This window comes from Theropithecus gelada, chromosome 1 (genome assembly GCF_003255815.1).
Source record: "Theropithecus gelada isolate Dixy chromosome 1, Tgel_1.0, whole genome shotgun sequence".
NCBI classification, from domain to species: Eukaryota; Metazoa; Chordata; class Mammalia; order Primates; family Cercopithecidae; genus Theropithecus; species Theropithecus gelada.
In genome coordinates, this window is record NC_037668.1 from 102,185,202 (window position 1) to 102,210,120 (window position 24,919).

Here is a 24,919-nt window from a genome sequence, read left to right on the forward strand (position 1 = left end):
GACTCATTTTCCTATTTTCCTAGCCCTCACTCAAAATGGAGTAGCTCACTCTGGTTCAAACGCCTCTGACATCATGACTGGATATTTTCTAATGAATAATCTCTGCTTTCATTAATAAAACCAAAGTGGATATTTAGCTTTTTAATACTACGTGAATGATTAATCCCCATACACCTTTTTTTGTTTGTTTGTTTTAGTTTGTTGGGTTTTTCACAGGGTTTAGTTTTATTGAGATTTAATATGTACCGAATACAATTATCAATTTTAAGTCTACAATTGTTAACCTTTGAAAATGTATGTAATCATGTAACCATCATCACAATCATGTTATAGGACATTTCTACTGTACCAAAAAGTTCCCTCATGCCATTTTGCAGTCAATCTCCTTCTCACCTGGTCTCCGGAAACAAGTGTTTTCTATCACTATAGTTTTCTCTTTTCTAGAATTTTAAATAAATTTATTACATCCAGTATGTTTTCTTTTCTATATGGTTTCTGGCACTTATCATAATGCTATTGGGATTCACCCACGTTATATATTCAGTAATTAATGCTTTTATTGTGGAATTGTATTCCCTTATATGGATATACCACAGTTTGTTTACCATTTACCTGCTGATGGACATTTTTCCAGATTTTGACCATTATAAACAAAGCTGTTTTGAACACTCACATACAGGTATTTGTTTGAACATATGTTTTTATTTCTCCTGGGAAATACCTAAAAGTGGAATTGCTGAGTCACATAATAAGTACATGCTTAATTTTATGAGAAACTACCAAACTGTTTAACAAACTAGCAATCCCTTCCTACGTTCCCATCAGCAAGGTATGAGAGTTGTAGTTTTTTCACATCCTTTCCATCTCTTGGTGTGGTCAGTCTTTTCTTTTTTTTTTGGCTATTCTCTTGGATGAATTTTAGTATTTCATTATAATTTTAATTTGCATTTCCCTGATGACTAAAGAGGTTTTATGTGCTTATTATGAATCTTTTATTTTTTAATGTAGTGTCTGTTAACTCTTTTTCCCATTTGTAATTTTGCTTATTATTTTCTTGAATTGTAAGAGAACTTTATTCTAATACAATTCTTTTACTGAATATACTTTTGCAAAAATTTCTCTCAGTCTATGACTTGCCTTTTCATTTTCATAATAGTGTCATTTGAGGAGTAAAAGTTTTGTGCATTTTTTAACTTATGACTGTAGTGATTACAATACACTTATAGATTCTTAACATTTCATAGTCCACTCCCTGTAAATACTGATATACTTCACTTAAAATATAAGAAACTTCCGTTAGTATAGTTTTATTTTATCTTCATTCTTTGTGCCATTATTGCCATATACATTGCATCTATACATGATAAGAACCTAAATATATTATTAGAATTTTTGTGTTAAATATTTATATCTTTTAAATAAATTAACAAGAGAGAAAATATGTTTTTCAGAAGTTTGATAATAATAATCCTATGTATGGTTTTCTCTGTTTAAAGCTCTTTGAGATTCATTGAGTTTTTATACCTGTAAGTTTATGGTTTCATCAAATTCAGAAATTTTGACCATTAGTTTTTCAAATACATATGTTAGATTGTTTGATAATTTTCCACATATCACTGAGTCTGATTTTTTTCTTCTATCTTCTTTCTTTCTGTTCTCCAAATTAGATTATTTCTACTTATTTGAATTCAAGTTCACAGACCACTTCTCTGCCATCTCCCATCTGATAATCCACCAGTAAATTAATTCATTTTGGTTATTTACTTCTCTGTTCTAGGCTTTTTATTTATTAAGATTAATTAAGTTATAATTTCAATTTCTCTGCTATAATGACACATCTGTTATTTCATTTTTCCATATTTTCCTTCAAGTTTTTGAACCTATTATTAGTGACTACTTTAAATGTGGCAATCTGCTGTTTTCAACATCTGGATTAGCTCAGTATTTGTTTCCCTTTCATCTTGACTACAGAGCACATTTTTCTGTTTCTTCATATATCAATTAATTTTTATCAAAAGTTAGAAATTATGTATTTTGTGTTATAGGAAATTTTTATCATGTCATCTTCCTTTAAAGAATGTTGAGCTTTTTTTATGTTTGTTTTTGTTTCATTTTTGGCAGGCAGTTGCATTTCTGGTGGATATATTTCAATCAAATCAGTCTTGATTGGATATTTTGTTAGGCTGAATCTATTTCAGTTTGAACTTAGCCTCTTGGCATACCTCTTTTTTTTTTTTTTTTTTTTTTTTTTGGGAGATGGAGTCTCGCTCTGTCGCCCAGGCTGGAGTGCAGTGGCCGGATCTTGGCTCACTGCAAGCTCCGCCTCCCAGGTTCACGCCATTCTCCTGTCTCAGCCTCCCGAGTAGCTGAGACTACAGGCGCCCACCACCACGCCTGTCTAATTTTTTGTATTTTTAGTGGAGACGGTGTTTCACTGTGTTAGCCAGGATGGCCTCGATCTCCTGACCTCGTGATCCGCCCGCCTCGGCCTCCCAAAGTGCTGAGATTACAGGTGTGAGCCACGGCCCCCAGCTGCCTCTTGGCATACTCTTATTCTAGCATGTGGTTCACACTCCTGGACATGGTGCTTACTCCTAAAGTATGACTTTTTGGTATGTCACCTGAATTCCCAAGTCTTACTGAGAGACTCAGTAAAGTCTCTTCATTCAGCTGACAGGAGTTCCAAAATCCCCCAGTACTGCATGACCTCCAGTATCACCACCATTCACCTTTTAGCCATAAATCAAGTGATCTTTTCTAGATCTTCCAGAGTCTTTCTCTGTGCTTATGCAGCCCAGCTCAAGGATTCATGATGGATCTCCATGCAGATTTCTGCGGTGCCCTCTCTGTGCAGCTGCTGCTTCTCAGTTACCCTGCTCCACAAATACAGCCACTTCATAATATCAGAACTCTCATTTACGCTCTTAACTCAGTGAGTCTTCCTATTATGCTTTGTGGCAGAAAAGTATTTCAGCAGAAAACCATGGAATCACACAATATTCCATGGTTGCCATGGGATAATGTGTGACTTGCTTTATATCTTTCTCTTAAAGGACACAGCTCTTTGCTCATGTTCTTCAGTGCTTGAGAACAGTTACTTCGTATATTTTGTTCCATTTTGTAGGTTTTATTTGCAAGTAGAGAAAGTCTATATAAGTTGTTCTGTCATGCCCATATCTACTTTTGCATTGCTTCCAAAATGATCTGAATGAAACAAAAATCTATGCTATCAGTGCTCCCTTTCACACTTACTATTGTCCTTCATTGCCTATATAATGACATTCAAACTCCTAAATAAGAGACTCAAGATTCCTTAATTTATAACTTTTCTGGAATCACTTTCCATACTCTTTTCCTGTAGTTTCTGCCTGTTTAACCCTAATGGTTTTCAATGTAATGTGCATGAGAATCATATAGTAACTATATGTTTAAAATGAATATTTCCCTTTCTACTTTACTCGCATTTAACTTGGTACATCTAGGGTATTCTAGGAATCTAAATTTTTAACAAACAATCTAGGAATTTTGATGTAAGCAATCTAACTCTACATATTGAGGATTACTGTTCAAGCATGGCAACTCAAATTATGGTCATATGATCAGTAGTATCCACCTCAGCTAAAAGATTTCAGATATGCTGCTCTCATTTCCTATCCAGCCCTATTCAACCAGTACTATTCAGGGATTTCTAGAGAAACTTAACCAATAGGATTGGCGGATCTATCTATCTATCTATCTATCTATCTATCTATCTATCTATCTGTCTGTCTATCTGCCTGTCTGTCTATCTATCTAGAGACATATTTATTATAGGAACTAGCTCACACTATTATGGAGCCCAAAAGTCCCATGATCTTCCATCTATAAGCTGGAGAATCAGGAAAGCTGTTAGTATGATTTGGTCCATGTCCAAAGACTTGAGAACCAGGAGAGCCTATAGTGTAAATTCTAGTCTGAGTCTAAAGGCCCCAGAACAAAGATCAGTGATGTCTGAGGGCAGAATATGGATGTCTCAGCTCAAATATAAACAAATTCACCTTCCTTCTACCTTTTAGTTCTATTCAGGCCTTCCAAAGATTAGATGATGTCCACCCATATTGGTGAGGGTGATCTTCTTTACTCAGTCTACTAATGAAAATGCTGGCAGGGCATGGTGGCTCATGCCTGTAATCCCATCACTTTGGGAGGCTGAGGCAGGTGGATCACTTGAGCTCAGGAGTTTGAAACTAACAGGGTGAAATCCTGTCTCTACTAAAAATACAAAAATTAGCCTGGTGTGGTGGTGCACGCCTATAGTCCCAGCTACTTGGGAGGCTAAGGTGGGAGAATCACTTGAAGCCAGGAAGTGGAGGTTGCAGTGAGCCAAGATTGTGCCACTGCACTCCAGCTCAGCGATAGAGCAAGACCCTGTCTCAAAAACAAACAAACAAAAAAACTAATGCCTTCTGGAAATACCCTCACAGACACCCAGAAATCATGCTTTACTAGCTATCTAGGCATCCCTTAACCCAGTCAAGTTGACACCTAAAATTAAGCATCACAACCAGAATGTACATTTTTTTAAAAATCCCAGCTGATGTATTTGTAGACTAAAGTTTGAAGATTGCCATTTTGGATAACTCCATTCTTTAGGCCAAACAGTTCCACACATCTTTATTTTCGTTCTTATAATTTCTTCTGCTTAAATATTTTCTAATTTCTTTTCCTGATGCAAAATTATTGCTTATTTAAAACCAAGATAAATTGAATTTTCTTGAAGTCGCAGACAGATATTATTGCACTCTCTTTTGGGTTTCAATTATTAAGTTTACATTATATTTTATTATAGCACTTATAATTATTTATTTGCATATTTCAAATGTTGGTCTGTGAACTTTGGACACTGGGACTGAGTCTTTTTCTTTGATTCCTCAGTATATGGGGCCTGTAAAGGATCCTTAAGAAATATTTGGAAATTAATGAGTGTCCAAACATTAGAAGAAACAATACTTGACATCTGTCAATATTATGTAGCTTAAGAAAGACTGTCAGCTTAGAAGCTAGACTACTTCTGTTCATATCTCAGTTATGAGACTTGCTAATTATGCATATTTAGGCAAATTGAGTTTTCCTTCTGCTCCTCAATTTTCTAACCTCTAAAATGAAGCAGATGGAATTATCTATTTTATTGTGTAGTTTAGAGTTTTAAGGAAACAAATCATATGCAGTACTTAGCAAAATACCTAGCATATAGTAAGTACTTAATAAAAATTAACCATTATTATTGTTGAACTCTAACTTCGACATTTATTGGAAACTAACATGTTTTTCATTTTGCATAGAAAAATTAAAAGAAATGGATTGGATTTTCTGGATTATTACACTCTAAAGAGATGAGAAAAGGTATCAAAGAAATGGTGTCTATACTTAGATCAATGGACTCCAAACATCTTTTATCATGTACTCTATAAAATTAGCACCCCCAAATGCATACATGTGTTCATAAATTATATACATTACAAAAAAAATCAGTTAATAGCTTAAGACAAAATCTACTCTTTGGAAGACAATCAGTGTTAAAGTTTGTAGCTATACATTTATATTTCAAATAGCCTTTCTGATAATATAAAATATTTTGACAAGTTTATTACAAATATGATTAGATTAGAAAATTGATTTATATGGAGCTCAGATTGGTAGAAAAAAGTACCAGCTTTTTCTTTGCTGCTTCTTACATTAGTAATATATATGTTGTGTATTTTCTTCACAGGACTCTCTTAAAGATATCTGCTAATTTTGTCTATTCAGTTAAAGTGTCTATTCAGTTAAAATTTGATATTAAAATTTATAAACCCACTTACTTTGGCTCACATAAGCTATGGCATATCCCCAATAACCAAAAATTTAAAAAAAAAGAGTGAAAGAGAGGCAGCTCTCAGTCCTTTCCTATGTAGAATTTTAAGTATTTGTATATTATACTTTGGGTACTATATGTGACACATGACTAGCTGATATATGAACTGAAGCCGCCAGTGTACGTTTACATGTTAAACATGAATGAAATTTCATTCATCTTTATATATAAATGTATATAAGTAGATTTTCTAATTCTTTTTGTACCTAATGAATTTTATTACAAGATTCCTGTCACATTTATAATCCCTCTATAGGGCATACTTCTTTAGGTGGTATCTAAATTGTAATCCTAAAATGAAACACAAGACTTTGGGGAAAAAAGTGAGACCTCTGATATAGTTTAGAAGATCTTAATTGAGAAAGCTAATGAACAAAATCCTATTAGCCCATCTAATTTAGCCTTACATGTAACTCTCATTCAATACGCAGACAAGTCACTTAATGAAATTTCTTTCATGAGAAAGAAGTAGCATTTTGATTCATTAACTTTTTTTTAACATTTCATATGATAAAGGCAAATATTGAATGGTAATGGTCATTTATCCCATCCTATATATTTCTTGCAAGATCTAATTCCAATCATTCAGAAACAGAACTCATTTTATATAGGTGTTACAAAGGGGAAGGACCCGAATGGGGGAAAAAATCGAACTAAACCTATGTTGCCTGGCTTACTAGACCTACGTATTTTTTGTTACATAACTGTGCCCATCAGAAAACTCTGTTTTCTATCAGTGGCGATTCGTAGCCTGACTCATTGTATTAATATCTTTTATCTTGACTTTTTTTTCCTCTTTAGCACATATATTTGATTGCAAAGTTGAAATTTTGTTTTCAACTATCCTGAAACTGAGACCCTAAGTAAATGTATCATACTTTCTAAATGCTATCGATTTAGACCAAGGTTCCACAGCCTTGGCACTACTGACAGTTTGTATTGGGTAATTCTTTGTTGTGGGAGGCTGTCCTGTGCATTATAAAAATGTTTAGCAGCATCCCTGTCCTCTGTTCTCTAGACGACAGCAGCCACTTCCCTCATGCCAATTGTGAGTACCAATAATATCTCCAGACATCACCCCTGAGAGGCAAAAATCACTCCCAGTTGAGAACCACTGATTTAGAAGACAGATTACAATATTTATTAACTTAAATGGAGTTTTTAAATCTAAGTTACTTTTTTATTTGAGCAAATAAAGGTTCCTGATTAAAGATTGCATTTTCCCTAAATGAGAATTTGACGAGACAGTAATAAGAAGTACTTTGAAGGAAAAAAAAAAAAAAACTCAAAAAAAATCCCACTTTTTGCATATTTAACTAAATTCTGCAGTTAATGATGACTTTTAAACACTTTAATAGTAGATTTTCACTTAAGAAACTAGAGAAAATTTTTACTCATAAATTAGAGCAATCATTAAGATAGCTTATTTATATGCACATTTCCTTTTAGTAATGAAATATTTCATAGTCTCTTTCTAAATGAACATATTCTCAATAAAATCTTTATAGGATTCTAGCTGAAGATGGTAATTTGTAATTTATGCTTCAATTCTTATACCAGACAGTAGTATTTCCTGGAAAACCTTCCCTGATCCCTCCCAAGTTTGGGTTAGATATTGCTGCATTGCACTCTCTTAGCACCCAGTACTTATTATACTGTGTATGCTACTGTATATTATTACTTAGCTAAATCTTTATATTTTCCTCTATATTAGGGGTCATAATCTCACATATTTTTAAGGATGACATAAGTAAATGAAAGTGTTGGATAATATAACAGAGAATGATAAATGGGAACTTAAACTCAAGACTGAATATTTTTGAGATACGAGAGAGTGGCAAAGACTGTGGTAACTTAGAAAACATATGCCTCATGTAAAGGGAATGGTCACTCTTCAGCTTCAGTTAATCATTGTCATGTAAAAATGTAGACCCATTATTTCCCTAAATTTAAGAGAATCATAAATGATGTGAAGTTTCCTAATATTTCAATGTTGGCCATTAATGCAGATTTTTAGTTATAAATACTCTACAGGCTAAGCCATATATATTTCCATTCCTCTTGTAGCCTGTTTGTAATCTCTGATAGTAATTATGAGCATCATCAAGGCAGAGATCAGATCCAAGTTGTTTATCATCTTATTCTGAGTGCTTAGGACAACGCTTTATGTACACACATTAATAAATCGATGTTTTATAAGTGAAGAATGAAGTTATAGTTCTATGGTAACTGGGGAGAAGAAAAGTATTTCAAGGGAGGTAGAATCAGGTTGACAATGGGCAAAATAGTGTCCTATTTGGGCCACTAGAATAGGAAATTGTCAGATATCTCTTTAAGGGATATTTTAGTAAATTCTGGGGAGAAGAGGATATAAAACTGGGTTGAAAATAAGTTGAGTTAGGGAAATGGAGGCTATAAACATTAATTGCTCTTCCAAAAAGTATAAGATTGGGCAATATTTGAGGAATGGCCAGATCAGGAAGGTTACTGAAACAGCATTGTCCTATCTTTTTAAACTCTTTCTCTTTGTATAAACATAAAAGTTCAGAGTTTGTTTAAATATTATTTTTAAACTTTAAAATATATATTACGTTATAGCTAAAAACAAATTTTAAAAATTAGAATATTCATTATGCCTTTTCAAGTAGCATGTATTTACTTCCCCTGCCCCAATGCAATAGCTAGAGATTCTTATTATCTTCTTCCTGTTAAATCATCACTATATTATTAAATGAGAGATGATTTAAGGATGTTCAAGGGCCAATTGGAAGCATGCTGCAGGGAGAAAGACATTATGGAAAATGAGAAAATAGAAGAAGGAGGGTTGGCAGAGGTGAGGGTAAAAAATAGGTCTAAAGCAAGAGTACAGATACTCAATCCAAGAGTATGTTACTTCTCTCTTTTTCTTTTTTTTTTCCAAAATTTCAAGCAAAGTCAAGTATTTCCACCACACTGAAACTCTTAAAAACTTATATCTTTTGTGAAAATAAATCCAAAATTATTTCAACAAGAGACGTATAGGTATGAACCTTTGTGAGTGAGCAGTTATTTTCATACTGATTAATGGATACTTTCACTGGGGATGTCTATGATGCATGAGGCAGCTCTAGTCCATTAAATTTTAATACCTGGAACTAAGTACATTTCATACTGAAGCCCTGAATAGTTCCTTGTCCTAAAGGAAAACTTAATAATATTCTTCAACACCTCCAAAATTGCTTTTTAAAAAAACTGTTTTCCTTAAAAAACACATAAACTTTAACAATTGCTATGCTGGTGAAGAAAAAATATACTTAGAGAAACATATTTTGAAAACATTTATTTATATGTCCCTATTTTATATCCAGAAACTTAGTTTTCTTTCCAAACCAAGTTCAGCTCCTTTTTGGAGTTTGTTATGACACTTCAGAGAATATTAGAGGTGAATAAGGTATTACAGAAAAGAATTTAGTCCAACTCTGTAACCCTACAGGTAAAGAAATGTAAGTATTTTATGACGAAACATCTCTTGGGACAGAGTGGGCTGAGTCATAAGGTGAATATTCTCATAGAGGTAGGCCAATCTTGGGGGTGATACATTTAATATGAATATAAGCTTACACCTGTAAGTATATTGAGTTTATAAGCATTTGCACATACATTATGTCATTTGATCTTTATTACAACCTTGTAAGATAAGTAAGGTAGGTATTATATTTCTTTTTATACAAATGAGGAATATAAGGTCAGGGCTTATACACGAAAGACAAATTATTAGTAGTTGAAGGATAATGGGGGGAGGGGGAAATAACATGATGTATTAAGAAAAGCATAATATTAAAAAACAGAAGACCTGATTTCAAATCCCAGTTCAGCCTCAATTTAAAGTTACATTAAAGAAACACATTTTATGCTATGGAATGTTAATTGGGTTCTCTAAAAAGTGGTCTCTGAAAAGAATATAGGAGTACAAGAGATTTATTTAAAGGTGACACCTCTGAAAAGAAAAGGAAGGAAACAGAATTGGTTATGGAGTGCTGTCAGATCCCAATACAGATCTGCTAAAATCTCTGCCAGCCCATTGAGGAGCTCCAGAGGAAAAATTGCCTATGAAAGGAGTGCCACATGGGGTAGAAATGTTGAGTCCCTTCTTTTACCACCACCTTACTCAGTCATTGACTGGGAGTAAGGACCACCCTGAGAAGAGACTGACCACAGCTCTAACGCTGCAGTGGATCTTGAAATAACTGAGAAAGCTGCCAGCGAACCACCATCCTGCCACACTCTTCATAAAGAGAGGTCTCAGTGACACATCTATTTCTGCCACACATGAGGAAATGCTCATGATTCTACAATATATGATAAAAGGAAATTACCTATATGTAGAATTAGATCAATAGTGTCCATAATAACAATTATTATGTGTCAAGCATTGTACTAAACACATTACAACACTATCTAATTTAATCCTCACAACAATGCTATGAGAATGATACAATTGTATATTCATTTTACAGACAAAAACTTGACAGCTCAAAAGGTTAAGAAACGTGTCACAAATGTAGGAAGTGCCCATCAATATGGAAACACGAGTTTGCTTTGCTGGGGTAGCTTGTGCTCCATCTAGTTGCACAAACATACGTACATAGGACAAAGAATGGAAGGGAAAAGTACACACATAAATAATAGTGATTATATGGTAGTACTGTGGGTTATTTAATTATTTATTCATTTTCTTTGTTTTTTACATTTTCTTCTCAGAGGTATTCTGGTTGCCTGTTGAGGCATAACAAACTATCCCAAACTTGGTCCTCTAACGAAACTATTTTCTTATTCTCATGGCTTCTTAGTTCAAAAATTCAGACAGGATGCTGTGTGGGTGGCTTGATTCTGTTCCACAATGTTTAGAGCCTCACCTGAGAAAATGTGAATGAATGGGTTTATTCATCAGCTGGTAGACAGGAATTCTCTGGAGGCTTAACACACTGACTGGGATAACTGGAAGGCTGAACTTAGCTAAAACAGTTGATTGGAGAGCCTTCATGAGCGATGTGCCTTCTCCATGTGGACTGCATTTTCCTATACCATGGCTGACACAGGTTAGTCAGATTTGTTACATGGTAGATCAGGGATCGCAAAGCATGTTTTTCAGCAAACAGGAAGGAAGCCGTGTGGTCTTCTATGCCCTAGCCTTAGAAAAGAAATACTCTGCTCCACGCTATTGGTCACAATCCACGCAGGTTCAAGGGGAAGGGACACTGAAAGCAAATATCTGTGGGTAGAGTATAGATGAATGCTCATAAAACCACCAGAAAGTATATTTTGTCCATAATCAGAAGAAATTACATTTTTATACATCAGTTTATTTTCTATACTGAAATAGAGTTGAAAATTTTTTTTGTTAATAAATACATTTAAAAAATGGATGTGATATGGTAGTAGAGGATTTGAGCTCTGTGACATAGTGGTCGCTTATCTTGACTTTATCCATAGCAATAATAACAGAGCTAACAACAAAGCAGGATATTAAGTAAGCATTGTTTTAGAGTTTTATGGGTAGTACAGAGTTGCATTTACTACCATTACAACATGTTTTTATCCATTTACATACATTTTGGGAGATCAATTTTCCCTCAAATTCTATTTCTCAAGGATATAGCTGGAGTGCTTTTTTGTCTAAGCCTTGTTCTTCTGCACATGGATTTTCTTCTGTTTAAAAATAATAAAATAATAAATATGATACACACAAATACATTACGAAGAGCTTATTTATCTCACACTTATAGGATGCTTCTGTGTGTCACATTGAATAATAATGCTTTAAATTTAGCTAGAGAGTACATAAAGGAAACTTGCCAGTTCTCTAAGCAAGTCTTAACAGACTTTCTTTTAAAAACATTGCCATTAGATGTTTGTTATATATGGCAAACTGCAAGCAATAAATGAGATCAAACTTAGAGTATTCGAAATGTGCCCAATATTTGCATTTTACAGAAAATTTTTTTCCAGGAGGTGTGTACCATATTGCTGACTCTTAAAATTATTCCATTAGGACAAAATATTCCTGTAGAGTAAGAGACTTATCAGTTAAATACAACAAAAATATGTCCTCTCAAGTTTTTCCTTGAGACTGGATCAGGAAAACCACTATGGAAATTCAGAAGTGAAGTACTGACTTTGGAGTCCAACAGACCTGGGTTTGCATTCTACCTTTAACACTTACAAACTAAGGTTCAGTTAGCACTTTAAATTCTTTCAGCCTGAGTGACACCGGCTATAAAATAGGGTTAATAATTATTTTCTCTCATAAGTAAATTGTGAAGCTTAAGTGAGAGGATATATATAGAACACTTTTCATGGAACTTGACTTATAGTAAGCAATTTATACGCAGCAATTACTGATTTATGTTTATTATCTTTAGCATAGCTGCATAAGATAAAAGTTTTATTTTGGTAGTATTCAGTTAAAAAGTATTTAGACCAATTAGAGGTCAATCTTGAGAAATCCAACCAAGGTATGAAAGGATAAATTATTACTCTTAACTTTTGACCTTACCATTTGCCCTTCTGAAGGAATCCTAATATACTTTTAAAAAATTCCACAAATATTGACTGAATAAGGAGAAAATACAAAGATACTTGAGGAAAGGATAAATGTGTGTTTACTAAAACTGCCTAACAGATAAATGTTTCACATGCTCTGTGATTTATATAACATTTATTTTAATTGAGCCTAGTACAGTACTTGGCAGAAAATAGACATTTATTAATAAATATTTGTTGAATAAAACAGTATCCCTCTTTCTACTGTTTTATACAAGTTATTTATGTATTAAATATGTAAACCATTTGTCAGTTTTATATGTTGTGAATATTTCTCCAATTCATCACTTGCGTTATTGTGTTTTTAACACTTTAATTTGCTCAAATCTATCATATTTTCTCTCTATTTTAAAATATAACTTTATGCTTAAAAAGATCTTCCCTACTACTCTGCATTTAAATTTATGACCATCTGCAGGAAAAATGTTTTAAGGCAATGTTTTTCCTATTTATCTCAAGACTACTCATGCCTTTATCCTTCACTAAGGTTATTGGTAAAGTGAGAGTTAACTCCTGTGAACTGTTTTCTCTGGAGGAGGAATTCTCAGTTTCTGGCAGCCTATCCACAGTTAAACTAGTAGACTTTTCTCATTTCCAGTACTGGTACAGCCTTTTTCCATGTTTTATTCCTTTGTTTGTTTCAGTGCCTAACTCATGAAGCAGAGGGAGTGGAGTTAGAAGGAGGAGGTGAAGGGAAAGGGGAAAGAGAAGCTAAGTGATGAAATCAAATCAATATTTTATTTGGAAGGTACCATTCATTGAGATTATACTGAGCCGCAGACTCCCATGTCCAATAATAACAAATTGTATTGAGTATTGTGGTGCCAGGTACCTTTTAATTGCTTCACAGATATTATCAGAACAATTTTAAGATGAATATAATTACTCTTTTCTTTTTATATAATCAAGAAAATTTGCAAAGAGGGGTGACAGAACTGCTCCAGTTCACATAGTCATTGTCAGAGCTGAAATTCTAATTAGGGAGGCTAATTCTATGACCTGCATCTTAACCCTGCATTATATGCAGCTCAAATTTAACATGTGAAAATGAAACATTTTACTTCTGCCTCAAAATCTGCTTCTTCTGGTTCTTCCCTATCTCTCTCTCATTTTATTTCCCTATTGCTTATTGCACTTGGAAAAAAATCCAAATACCCCATACCATGGCCTAGAAGGTTCTGCAAGATTATACATCTTTGACCTCATCTTGAAAACTTTTTTTCATTTGTTTAACCATTCACTCAACGTTGGTCTTGTTGCTGGTCTTCGAACACAACAAACTTATATCTGTCTTACAACTTTTGCACTATTTTTCATATTTTAATGTTTATCCTTGAAATTGTGACTTTCTGCCATTTAACCTCTGCAGTGAAGCTTTCCCTGATTAACCAGTTTAAAATAGCCATCTAATCATTTGTCTGTTTTCATCTCATAGCAGTTGATACTTTAAGCTACTGTATAGCAATTTCTTATTTGTTTACTTTTTGTCTCGTCATTCATATAAACATAAGCTCTGTGTAAAATATAAGCTCTGTGAGAGCAGGGATTTCACTATCTTTACTCACTGCAGTGTCACCACTGCTCAGAAAAGAGTTTAATACACCAGATATGCTCAATAAATTCTTGTTTGGCATATAAAGGGTGTATTGAAGAGAGAAATGCATGATCAAAACTGGATGTAGGAAAATGTATCTAATCGTATGGAGGATGGACTGCAGTGAGAAAAAGTATTAGTTGAGGAGACTAGTTAGGAAGCTGCATAATATGGAGGTTGATGCTAGAAATAAGGAGAAGAAATGTGAGAAGTATAAGTCAGTTAAAACCAGGAAAATTCTGAAATTGAGCTGAAGGGACTCTAGGTCCCTTGGAATAAAAAAGTGCCATTCATATAAGTAAGGAATGTTAGATGACAAGTCAGCCTGGGAAAATTATAAATGATAATTACAAGAACAATTTCGAATTGTGCATTTGAGATGCCATTAATAGGCAAAATATATGGGACTCAGAGTTAGCAGAGAAGTCAGGACCAAAGCTGCATTTGTCAGATTGTGTAAGAATTACCAAAGTGGTATTTAGGAATGGGAAAGCAGCTTAGGGCTAAATTTCCAAATCATACACTTTTAGAAGACAGTCAGAAACAAAGAATAGGCAACAAAAAGGAATCAAAGAATGTATAGTTTTAGGAAAGCAAAGGAGACAAGAATTTTGAGACGAGAGAGATGATCTAATCATAGAGAGAATGACTACAAAGACACTGGTTTTGATAAATAGTTTACCTTTAGAAATTGAGGAAGTGATTTGAGGAGACTGGTGAGGTCCTTAATGCCTCTGGTGGAAGAAACAGTCATGGTGACTTCTCCTGGTAATACAATGCAAAGAGAAGTGGGAAATAATCTGCCTTAGTGAGGAGTAGTGTGAGAAAAGCAAGATTCAATGTAGAATAAGTATGATGAACTCATTTGAGATTTATGTGGAACTTGGGTATACCTACCTAAAGATTGCTAAAGAAATGAGATTGGAACTGTCAACAGATTCAATATCTTTTTTTCAGAAGGTTGGAATATGGAGGCAAGAATAGGGATAAAATCAGCTTAGCTTCAGTGGAAAAAAAAACCTTTTTTTTTTTATAATGGAGAAAACATAAGTTTATAGTTCAAGCATATAGAGCCAATGCAAGAAGAAAGGTTGAAGATGCAATATTTATTTCACTTTCTTGAGAAAGCAAATAGAAAAAGGAGAAGATTTGGAAACTATAACATTAATTTTACTATTTGTAGCTCTTTACCAAAGTTTTTTCATTTTTTAGAACTTCTTGTACGCCTTTATGTAGGTGTGACAGCATTAAAAAATCAAACTTTGTCTTTTAATGGTAAAGTTTTCTTAACAAACAGTATTTGATATTATATGTATGTAAGCCATAAATGCACTGGCCTATCTTATGACTTGACTTTATTGTTACTTGGTGTGTTGATAGACCAAACATTACAGAAGTTGTGGTTTAAATTCCTACTTTGAGGCTTAAACATGGAAATCTTTGTATTATAAAGATTATATACAATACAAAATTACAATATTGAATTACAAAATAAAAAGTCAATGAATGTTAATTGCTATTAATATTATAAATATTATTTCATGTATTTCCAGAGGCAGAAATACAATACAAATAATATTATAAAAAAGTAAGAATAATTGTTGCACAAATTTTTCAAATTTAGAGGCTCAAATAATGGTTCTAACATATTCACTGGTAAAATGAGTCAAGTTAAGAAAGATATTATGAATTAATTGTTCATAGATTTAATGATATTATGTATTTGATAAGAAGAAATTACTGAACTATCATGAAACAGCCTACTGGGCTGCATGCACTTTGTTCAGTACTTGGTTCGTGCTCTCTTCTTAGATGGCATATTTCATCCTCATCTCTAAAAGAAAAAAAAATAAATCTTTAAACTGTTTCTGTAAATTCCTGACCTCACTGGGAGTTAATTCTAGTTGCTGGGAAAGCATATTCATTGGAGTAACCTACATGTAAAACTGAGTTTGTCGTTGCAAGAGTCTCACCATAGGTAATGTCCTTTCTGTCTGTCTTGTTCAAGTGGTAGAGGATTGATTAGAACTGAACACCTTTGTCATTTGGTCCTACATTTCCACCATCTGAGAACTATTCTCTGATATCTAAGGTGCTCTTATGCTAGAAATCGCACTTAAGTTTCCTTTAAGCACCTGAACTGGCTGATAGACAGAAAATCAATACATCTAGTTGCACAGCTTTTGAACTTGTTACTAGCAGAAAAGTAACACTAAAGATATGTTTCCTTACAGGATAATGCAGAATTGATCACTTCTCTGCTTCACAGTGGAGCTGATATACAGCAGGTTGGATATGGTGGCCTCACTGCCCTCCATATTGCTACAATAGCTGGCCACCCAGAGGTAAATCATGCCTTTAGCACCTGTGAAAACAAAGATTATTTACTTTTTGGGTCTTGTTCTTAACTGTTTTCAAATACTGTCTTTGAGACTCTACAGCTTGGTTTATTTTTTAGCTATTGAACACATTCATTTCTTACTGGGGTAAAATTTCGCTGTATAAATGAGCTTTGGGGCCGGGCGCGGTGGCTCACGCCTGTAATCCCAGCACTTTGGGAGGCTGAGGCGGGCAGATGACGAGGTCAGGCGATCGCGACCATCCTGGCTAACACGGTGAAACCCCGTCTCTACTAAAAATGCAAAAAATTAGCTGGGCGTGGTGGTGGGCGCCTGTAGTCCCAGCTACTTGGGAGGCTGAGGCAGGAGAATGGCGTGAACCCGGGAGGCGAAGCTTGCAGTGAGCCGAGATCGCGCCACTGCACTCCAGCCTGGGCGACTGAGCGAGACTCCCTCTCAAAATAAATAAATAAATAAATAAATAAATAAATAAATAAATAAATAAGCAAGCTTTCGCTAGTCAATTCAGTCAATTTTCTAACAGTGTATTCAATCATCAGTTAACATAACAATAACATAGCTAGATATACAGAGGCTTTATAGCAGCTCAATTTCCACAACTTGCCAAGTTAACCTTGGGAAAGTTACTGAATCTCATGACCTGCCTCTTTTCTTCACTTATAAAATAGGAATATTTGTAAGCCTATTATAATGATTAAATTAGATAATTTATATAAATCACTTTATCGTTTGCTTAATGCAGAGTAAGGACAAAATGAAAAATCATTCACTCGTTTATCTACTTATGTATTACTTGAATGAATACTTATTCATCACCTATTATGCACCAGATAGTGTTCTAGGTGCTGGGATGACAGTAGCAAGAAAGGCGAAATTTTCATTTTGTAGAGTTTAGCTGTAAAGAATAAAATAGACAATAAAGACAAGAAATATTATATAATTTTAATTAGTAGCAAGTACTATAAAAATAATAAAGTGAGGTAAAATGAAAACAATGAGAAAAGGGGGCACTATTTAAAATAAGCTATACAGAAAAGGCCTCTGAAAGGAGGTGATATAGGAAAATAGATTTAAATGTAATGAGAATGTCAACCATGTAAAAGGACAGAAAAGAATTTCAAGCTTAAGGAATGGCACTTGCAAGGACCCTGAGGCCTAAAAAACCTAGATGAGATTGAGGGACATAATTGAGTCAGAGTTTTAGAGTGGAGTGAGCTGGAGGAAGAATGATGAAGACAAGGTCTGGTGAATGGTTCCAAGCCAAATCACACAGTGTTTTAAAGGTCACAGGAAGGACTCTGGATCTTGTCTTAAATGTAAAGTATTAATTTTATATATCCTATTATGGGAAGAACTTCCATTTGCATGATTTGGCTAACTTCACAAATCCTCATGGAATAGTTTTTATTGCCACTGCCATTTGATAGATATAAAACTAAGGCTCTTATATAATAATTGTCTTGACAAATGACAAAGCTATTGAGGAAAAGAATCACGTTTGGAATCCTGATCATTTTACTCAAAATCCCATGATTGTCACACTTTATCAATTGTGGAAACACCAATAGCTCAACAATGTAAAAGATGAGAAGTCTCATATCCTCATTATTAAATAGTTATGTTTCTCCCTTTTAGTGATGTTGCAAATTCAATTATACCTTCTTCACTAATACACACACATATATGCACACAAACTGTGAACAAATAGAGCTGCATATAAAATTATACATGAAGCCTATAAAATAGATGTGATCCATCTCTCTTGACAGTGTCATTTCAAAGGGCTCTTACATACAATAAATATTAAAATATCTCATTGAGAGCAAAATAATTTCCTTCATGTTGACATTTCCACTCCTTTCCATATCACCTTATTTCCTGGAAAATAAATCCTTTTGGTGAGATTCATTGTAAATATAAGTGAGTTTGTGGTACTTGTGAGGAAAGGGGAAATTCCATTAGATTCACTTAAATATAAATGTTTTCCAAAAAAAGAAAGAAAAAACGGAGGCCACTGATAAAGTAAATGAGTGGTAAACATTAAGAAATCTGGGTGAAATAATTTATGAGTTAGACACTAAGTTCTAGCAAAACATGATCAACCTCTTAATGCAGGAAAATGACAGACTATGTCTTCAAAACAAAATGCTTTTTTTCCCTAATGTGTTGATTACATTTGTGAATGATAGCATTACAAAGGCTTCTAAAGCAAAGAGTTAGTTAAGAGTTTAGTTTCTTCATCTTCTATTCAAATAGCTCTGTTTTCTTTCTTTCTAAATCATAATATGGAAGAAGGTATTATATTGATTTTACCAGACTTAGGGCAAACTTCACCAAAGTGTTCCAAATAGATCTCTACTCTTGCCTTGCAATTCTTCATGGGTTTTCTGACTTCCCTCATTAGCTGATATTTGATGACTTTTACAGTCAACAGCTAACACAGCAAAAAGCCAGTATAGATACATTAGCCTTTATTCTCTTCTTCTATGGGGGGCTAATTAAATTACTGATCAGATAATAAAGAAAAGGGTATCCAAAAATATCTAAAATAATTATATTCAAAATGAATGTATTTGTTGGATTATTCTTTGAAAACTATTAGCATTGACTCTTGACCAATGTGGGAGTTAGGAGCACTGATCCCCTGTACAGTTGAAAATCTATATATACATTTTGACTACCCTAAAACTTAACTATTTATAGCCTACTGCTGATTGGAAGCCTTATTGATAATATAAACAGTCCGTTATCACATATTTTTAATGTTACATGTATCATATACTATATTCTTAAAGTAAGCTAGTGAAAAGAAAATGTTATAAAGAAAATCATAAGGAATAGAAAATATATTTACTATTTATTAAGTGGAAGTGGATAATCATAAAGGTCTGCATCGCCATTGCCTTCACATTGAATAGGCTAAGGAGAAGGAGGAAGAGGAGGGGTTGGTTTTGCTGTCACTGGGGAGGCAGAGATGAAAGAAAATCCATGTATATGTGAACTCGCACAGTTCAAACCTGTGTTGTTCAAGGGTCAATTATAATTGTAGTAAATACTCACTGTCAATATATCTTTACCCATATGTATTAATTCATTTAACGTTTTTGAGCCCCTATTTTGTCTATAAACGGTTAGAATATAGGAATATAGGAATGATACAACAAAATAAGACATAGATTTTCCCCCTAAATATTTTGTAATGTAACTGGGCACACAAAATAAATATGCAGAAAAAACATATAAGCAATTCAAAAGTAAAACAGCAATATAGTTATAAGTAAGGAGTAGGAAGGATGAGAGTAGGTTTGATAATTAGGAATACAGTTGTTCCTCAACTTATGATGGGATTATATCTGAGTAAATCTGTCACGAGTGGCAAATATCATAATGGAAAGTGCATTTAACACACCTACCCTACTGAACATCACAGCTTAGCCTAGCTGACATTAACCGTGCTCAGAACTCTTACACTAGTCTATGGTTGGGCAAAATCATCTAACACAATACCTCTTTCATAAGAAAATGCTGAATATCTTATGTAATTTATTGAATACTGTATTAAAAAATGAGAAGCAGAATGGTCGTACGGGTACTCAAAGTATAGTTTTCACTGATATGTATCACTTTCATGCCATTGTAAAGTCAAAAAATTGTAAGCTGAACCCTCATAAGTTAGGGATTATCTATGATTAGAAACATAATAATATAGAGAAAATCTCAGAGAACACAAAATTAGAAGAGTTAAGAGTTTAGTGAGGATAGAGATTGTATAAGTCCATTTTCACACTGCTAATAAGACATACCTGAGACTGGGCAATTTTCAAAAGAACAAGGTTTAACTGGACTTACAGTTCCACATGGCTGGGGAAGCCTCACAATCATGGCAGAAGGCAAGGAGAAGCAACTCATATCTTACATGGATGGCATCAGGCAAAGAAAGAATAAATGAGACGCAAAAGCGGAAACCCCTGATCAAACCATCAGATCTCCTCAGACTTATTCACTACCATGAGAACAGTATTGGGGGAACTACCCCTATGATTCGATTATCTCCCACTTTGTCCCTCCCACAACACATGGGGATTATGGGGGTAAAATTTAAGGTGATATTTGGGTGGGAACGCAGAGCCAAACCATATCAGAGATTCATGTGGACTCAAAGAGTTAGGGAAGGAGTTATGAGAGGGGATTTAAAACTGAACTAGTCTTTAAAGAATGATGAGAACTAGACAGCAAAAATAAGAGGGATCTAGCCCAAAAACAGGAAGGAAAGAATGAACTAAGCACATTTAAGGGACAGTGAGTAAAATAACATGAAACAAACTGTGAAGAGTTCCTGTAGGTAAAATTAGGTGTTAAGAATGGACCAGACTAAAGAAACTTGGAGAGTAGAAGTCTAAGGAGTTTAATTCAATGCAAGAAGCAATTTCTGTGGTTTATAATATATAACATACAAGAGTAGGTGGTGTGGTAGATTAAGAGATTAGTAGAATACAGAATTTCTCACTCTTTAAAGAAAGTTAAAAGAACCAATGTGATTTTTTTTCCCCCATAGGAAATAGGGAGCTATTCAGAAAATATTTCGGCAAGAGAATAATTGGAGATTTGATAAGTAATGTGTTTAAAAGGATTTCTTTGACTGCATTATTTAGCATGAATTCTAGTGCGATTACATGATGATTAAACAAACAAAGATAAAAGCTTGGGTAAAGGATTCAATTTGGAGGAAAAATCAATTAGCTCCACACATGTTGATTTTCTGATGACATCCAAATTTTCAAGTGGAAATGTTCGTTAATCATTTAAAAACACACAAACGACATTTAATGGACACATTTGGGATTAACATAAATTTTTAGAGATTATATATAGAGGTAATATTTAAAACCATAACAACAGCTTAAAGTTGTATATTGGGCATAATGGATGGTCCAAGGACTGAGCCTAAGAGAATCTCCACAGAGACCTAAGGAATTATTGAATAGCCACTGAAGGAAATAAAGAATTGCTCAGTGATGTGAAAAGGACTAAGATTATTTTAATATTACAATTAGGAGAGTTTCAAGAGTTAAAGGATCCTGGGTATCAAAAAGGTTAGTGTAGAAAGGTAGAGCACATTGGGATAAAATATACATCGAGTATTTCCTTACTATACTAAAACTTTAGGTGCTTATTCCACTCCTATTTTTTATTATGATGGTTAGCAGGAATAGCAACGGATCAGTGGGTGTTCCGTTTCATTAATAGTCACTATCTTTTATTGCCCACCTTTCTCTGTGAAACAATAGCTGATGCTAAGGCTGACAGGACTCTTTGTCTCCACATATCGAATTCAGACCTTCCATTAGTGTCTCAAGTGTGTTTGTCCTCCCATAATTGTGAATTCTATTAAACAATCTTACAATAAAATTTACATTGACTAGGCAGCTGTCTTCTTCAATAATAGAAGAGAACATGTGCTGCAGATTCCTAGACAAGCTGACTACAATTTGGGACTCAGATTTAAATTTACTGTGCTTTGAAGAGTAGGCAAATATTAGTTGTCCCAGGTTTCAATACTTCTCTTTGACTGATACATCCATCTATCAATACATTTGCATATGCTGCTTTGTACAAGGCCTAAGATCCTGTCAGCAATCAATAAACATACATTAAATCCTCTTCTTCCCTTTAGGTTTGGAGAATGTGAGTCATATGCTTTCTTAGGCATGGAAAAGGAAAAATATTAGCTAACATTTGGTGGTACTTTATTATTCACATACATTTGTCATTTGGTGGTTGTGTGAGATAACTACTGTCAGACTCAGTTTATTAGTGAGGAAACTGAGGACTGGAGGAGTTGAATGACATCTACATGGGCATTCAGATGATAAATAAATAAGCTGGGTGGGACTCCAACCTGGTAATCTACCTTCACGTCTGTAGTCTTATAAATAAAAGAGCAATTACTCCCCAGAGACTCTTCTGTTTATTGCTATAACACAGCTTATACCTACAAGACAAAAAAAAGTATTCAGAAAGTGAAAAAACAAACTGAGTATGTTACTATCTAAAGCCCAGGCATTACTACATATATGATTAAAGCAACATTAAATGATTCAAAACTAATTTTATAACGCATTCACTATATGGGCATAACCTATGGAAGTACAATGTAGGTATATGAGCACACAACACACTCACACCACAAGTGTAAAACACTTTATACTTAGTCAAATAACTCTTTAAAAAGTTGTTTCTCTGGTGTTTCGTGCTGTAGTTTCCGCAGTTGCCAGAAGTCAAATCAGTTTTCTGCAGCCGTTGACAACTGTGTCAGCTGTTTGAGCAGTGAACAGAAAGGCATGCAGTAAACAAGTAAAACCAATGTATAATATATAGCGGTTGTGGAGTGGTTTTCTTTTTACAGAAAAGTGTACTTTCATGTACACCTTGTGAGGTGAGAGCATTATTCGTAGTTGAACTTATTCTATCCTACCATATCCCATTTTCAAATTGTAAACACTTATCCAATCACTGCTTCAGAAATTCTTCCCAGTTATTTTGGAACTTATTTCTGATTTCAAGGAAATGCACTCAGTATTGTTTCAATTCATTCTTTACTAAATCATCTAAATGTTTCAGTAGAGAATTTTGTTTACCAAGAAGCCTTGGACTCTGTGTAAGTTATTTTTTAATAATGGCTTTAGTTTTCTCTCCAAAGGCACAAATGACAAAATGCTTAGAATTATAAAATGTGGTTTCTCTCTAGCTTTCTCTTATTATTATTATTTGTTTTTTTTAGAGAGAAAGTAGTCATGAGTTTTTTACCTAAACAGTAGCAGGTCTGTCCCAATCTTGTGAATAGGCAATAGTCCCTTGTGAACTCCATTTGGAATCAGAACAAATAGTGAAACAAAGTAATAGTTAATGCTTTGAATAGATAACTTTGTACTGACCATATTAATTGACTTAATCCTCAGTTGAGATTTTCTCCTTATTTTCCTCAGATGAGAAAATTAAAGTAAAAATAAGTAACTTGTCAAGGTGACAGAGCCAAAAATTTGTAGAACAGGCCTTCTCATGCCACCTCGCTTCAGAGCCGGCTCTCACTCCCTGTGCTACACTGCTTCTCTCCTGATCCAAACAGTAACCTCTCAGCTCACCTGAACAGAATTTAAGCTTTGGACATGATACATAGAAGCTTAGAATATGTGAGGAAAACATGCCATATCTGCAGATCTGAACCATCTCAAAGACCAAGCACATTAAGATATTCTGGTGCCTTTTTGTATGGTCCCCATTCTTTTGGGCTCTATTATTTTTCTCTAAAATTTCTGCATTACATTTTTAATAGCTTTGTTGAGATAAAATTCACATATCATATAATTCAACCATTTAAAATGTACATTTCAGTGGTTTTTAGTATAGTTGCAGAGTTGTGTAATCATCATCACAATCTAATTTTAGAATATTTTTGTCACCCAAAAAGGAAACTTTATACCCATTAAGTAGTCAGTCTCACTCACCCCTCACTGCCAAGACAACCATTAATCTACTTGCCATCTCTACAGATTGCCTATTCCAGACATTTTATATAAATGGAATTATGTAACATGTGGTCTTTTTGTGACTGTCTTCTTTTACTTTGTGTAAAGTTTTCAAGGTTCATTCATGTTCAATAAGGTTGATTTCTATCAAAATTATGTTATGATTATATATGACTGATATATAATTACATATTAACTGATAGTGTAAATGCAATTCTCTTTCTACTATCTATTTTCATTATAAATCAATGCTGGAAGGAAATCTTCAACGAAAACTTCAAGTCCCCAAACTGCACTTCTAGTCACAAGAATGTGCCTAAATTATCAGGCTAGGAACACCCCCATGAGAGAAAGTGGCCAAGTGGGGCCTCTTCCTGAATTGGCAGGCCACCTCTTACCTGGGTACTGGACAAGGCCCCTACTCCAGATGATTAATCCTCCTTCCCACCACAGGCTCACTCTTTGCATTCTTAAGCAGTTATGACTCTGTAAAAATTCAGAAGTTTCTAATGCTTCAGTTGCAGTTAGCTTTTTGTAATTAAAATTTTAGTAATCAGTTCATAGGCTAAAGCTTTCCTAATCAAAGTCTGATTTATTGATCAGCAATATAGTATGACCAGTGAACTTGTTAGAAAACAGAATCTCAAGCCTACCTCAGACCTGCCTATAATTTGCATTTTAAGAAGATTTCCAGGTGATTCATATGCATATTCAAATTTAAGACACCCTCACCTAAAGAGTATTAGAAGAAATTAGATTTAAAAGAGATAGCTGGGCTGGGTGTGGTGGCTCACGCCTGTAATTCCAGCACTTTAGGAGGCCAAGGCGGGCAGATCACGAGGTCAGGAGATTGAGACCATCCTGGCTAACACCATCCTGGCTAACATGGTGAAACCCCGTCTCTACTGAAAATACAAAAAATTAGCCGGGCGTGATGGCGGGCACCTGTGGTCCCACCTACTCG

At 34.3% G+C, this 24,919-nt stretch overlaps 1 protein-coding gene across 1 annotated transcript in view; it reads left to right on the forward strand.

Moving 5' to 3' along the window:
* Nucleotides 1-24,919, forward strand: part of LOC112632005 (serine/threonine-protein kinase TNNI3K) — a 310,001-nt gene that overhangs the window by 15,879 nt on the left and 269,203 nt on the right. The window contains exon 5 of the mRNA XM_025397614.1: nt 16,304-16,414. Within this exon, the coding sequence (XP_025253399.1) occupies nt 16,304-16,414 (111 nt within the window). The remainder of the gene's footprint in view (nt 1-16,303; nt 16,415-24,919) is intronic.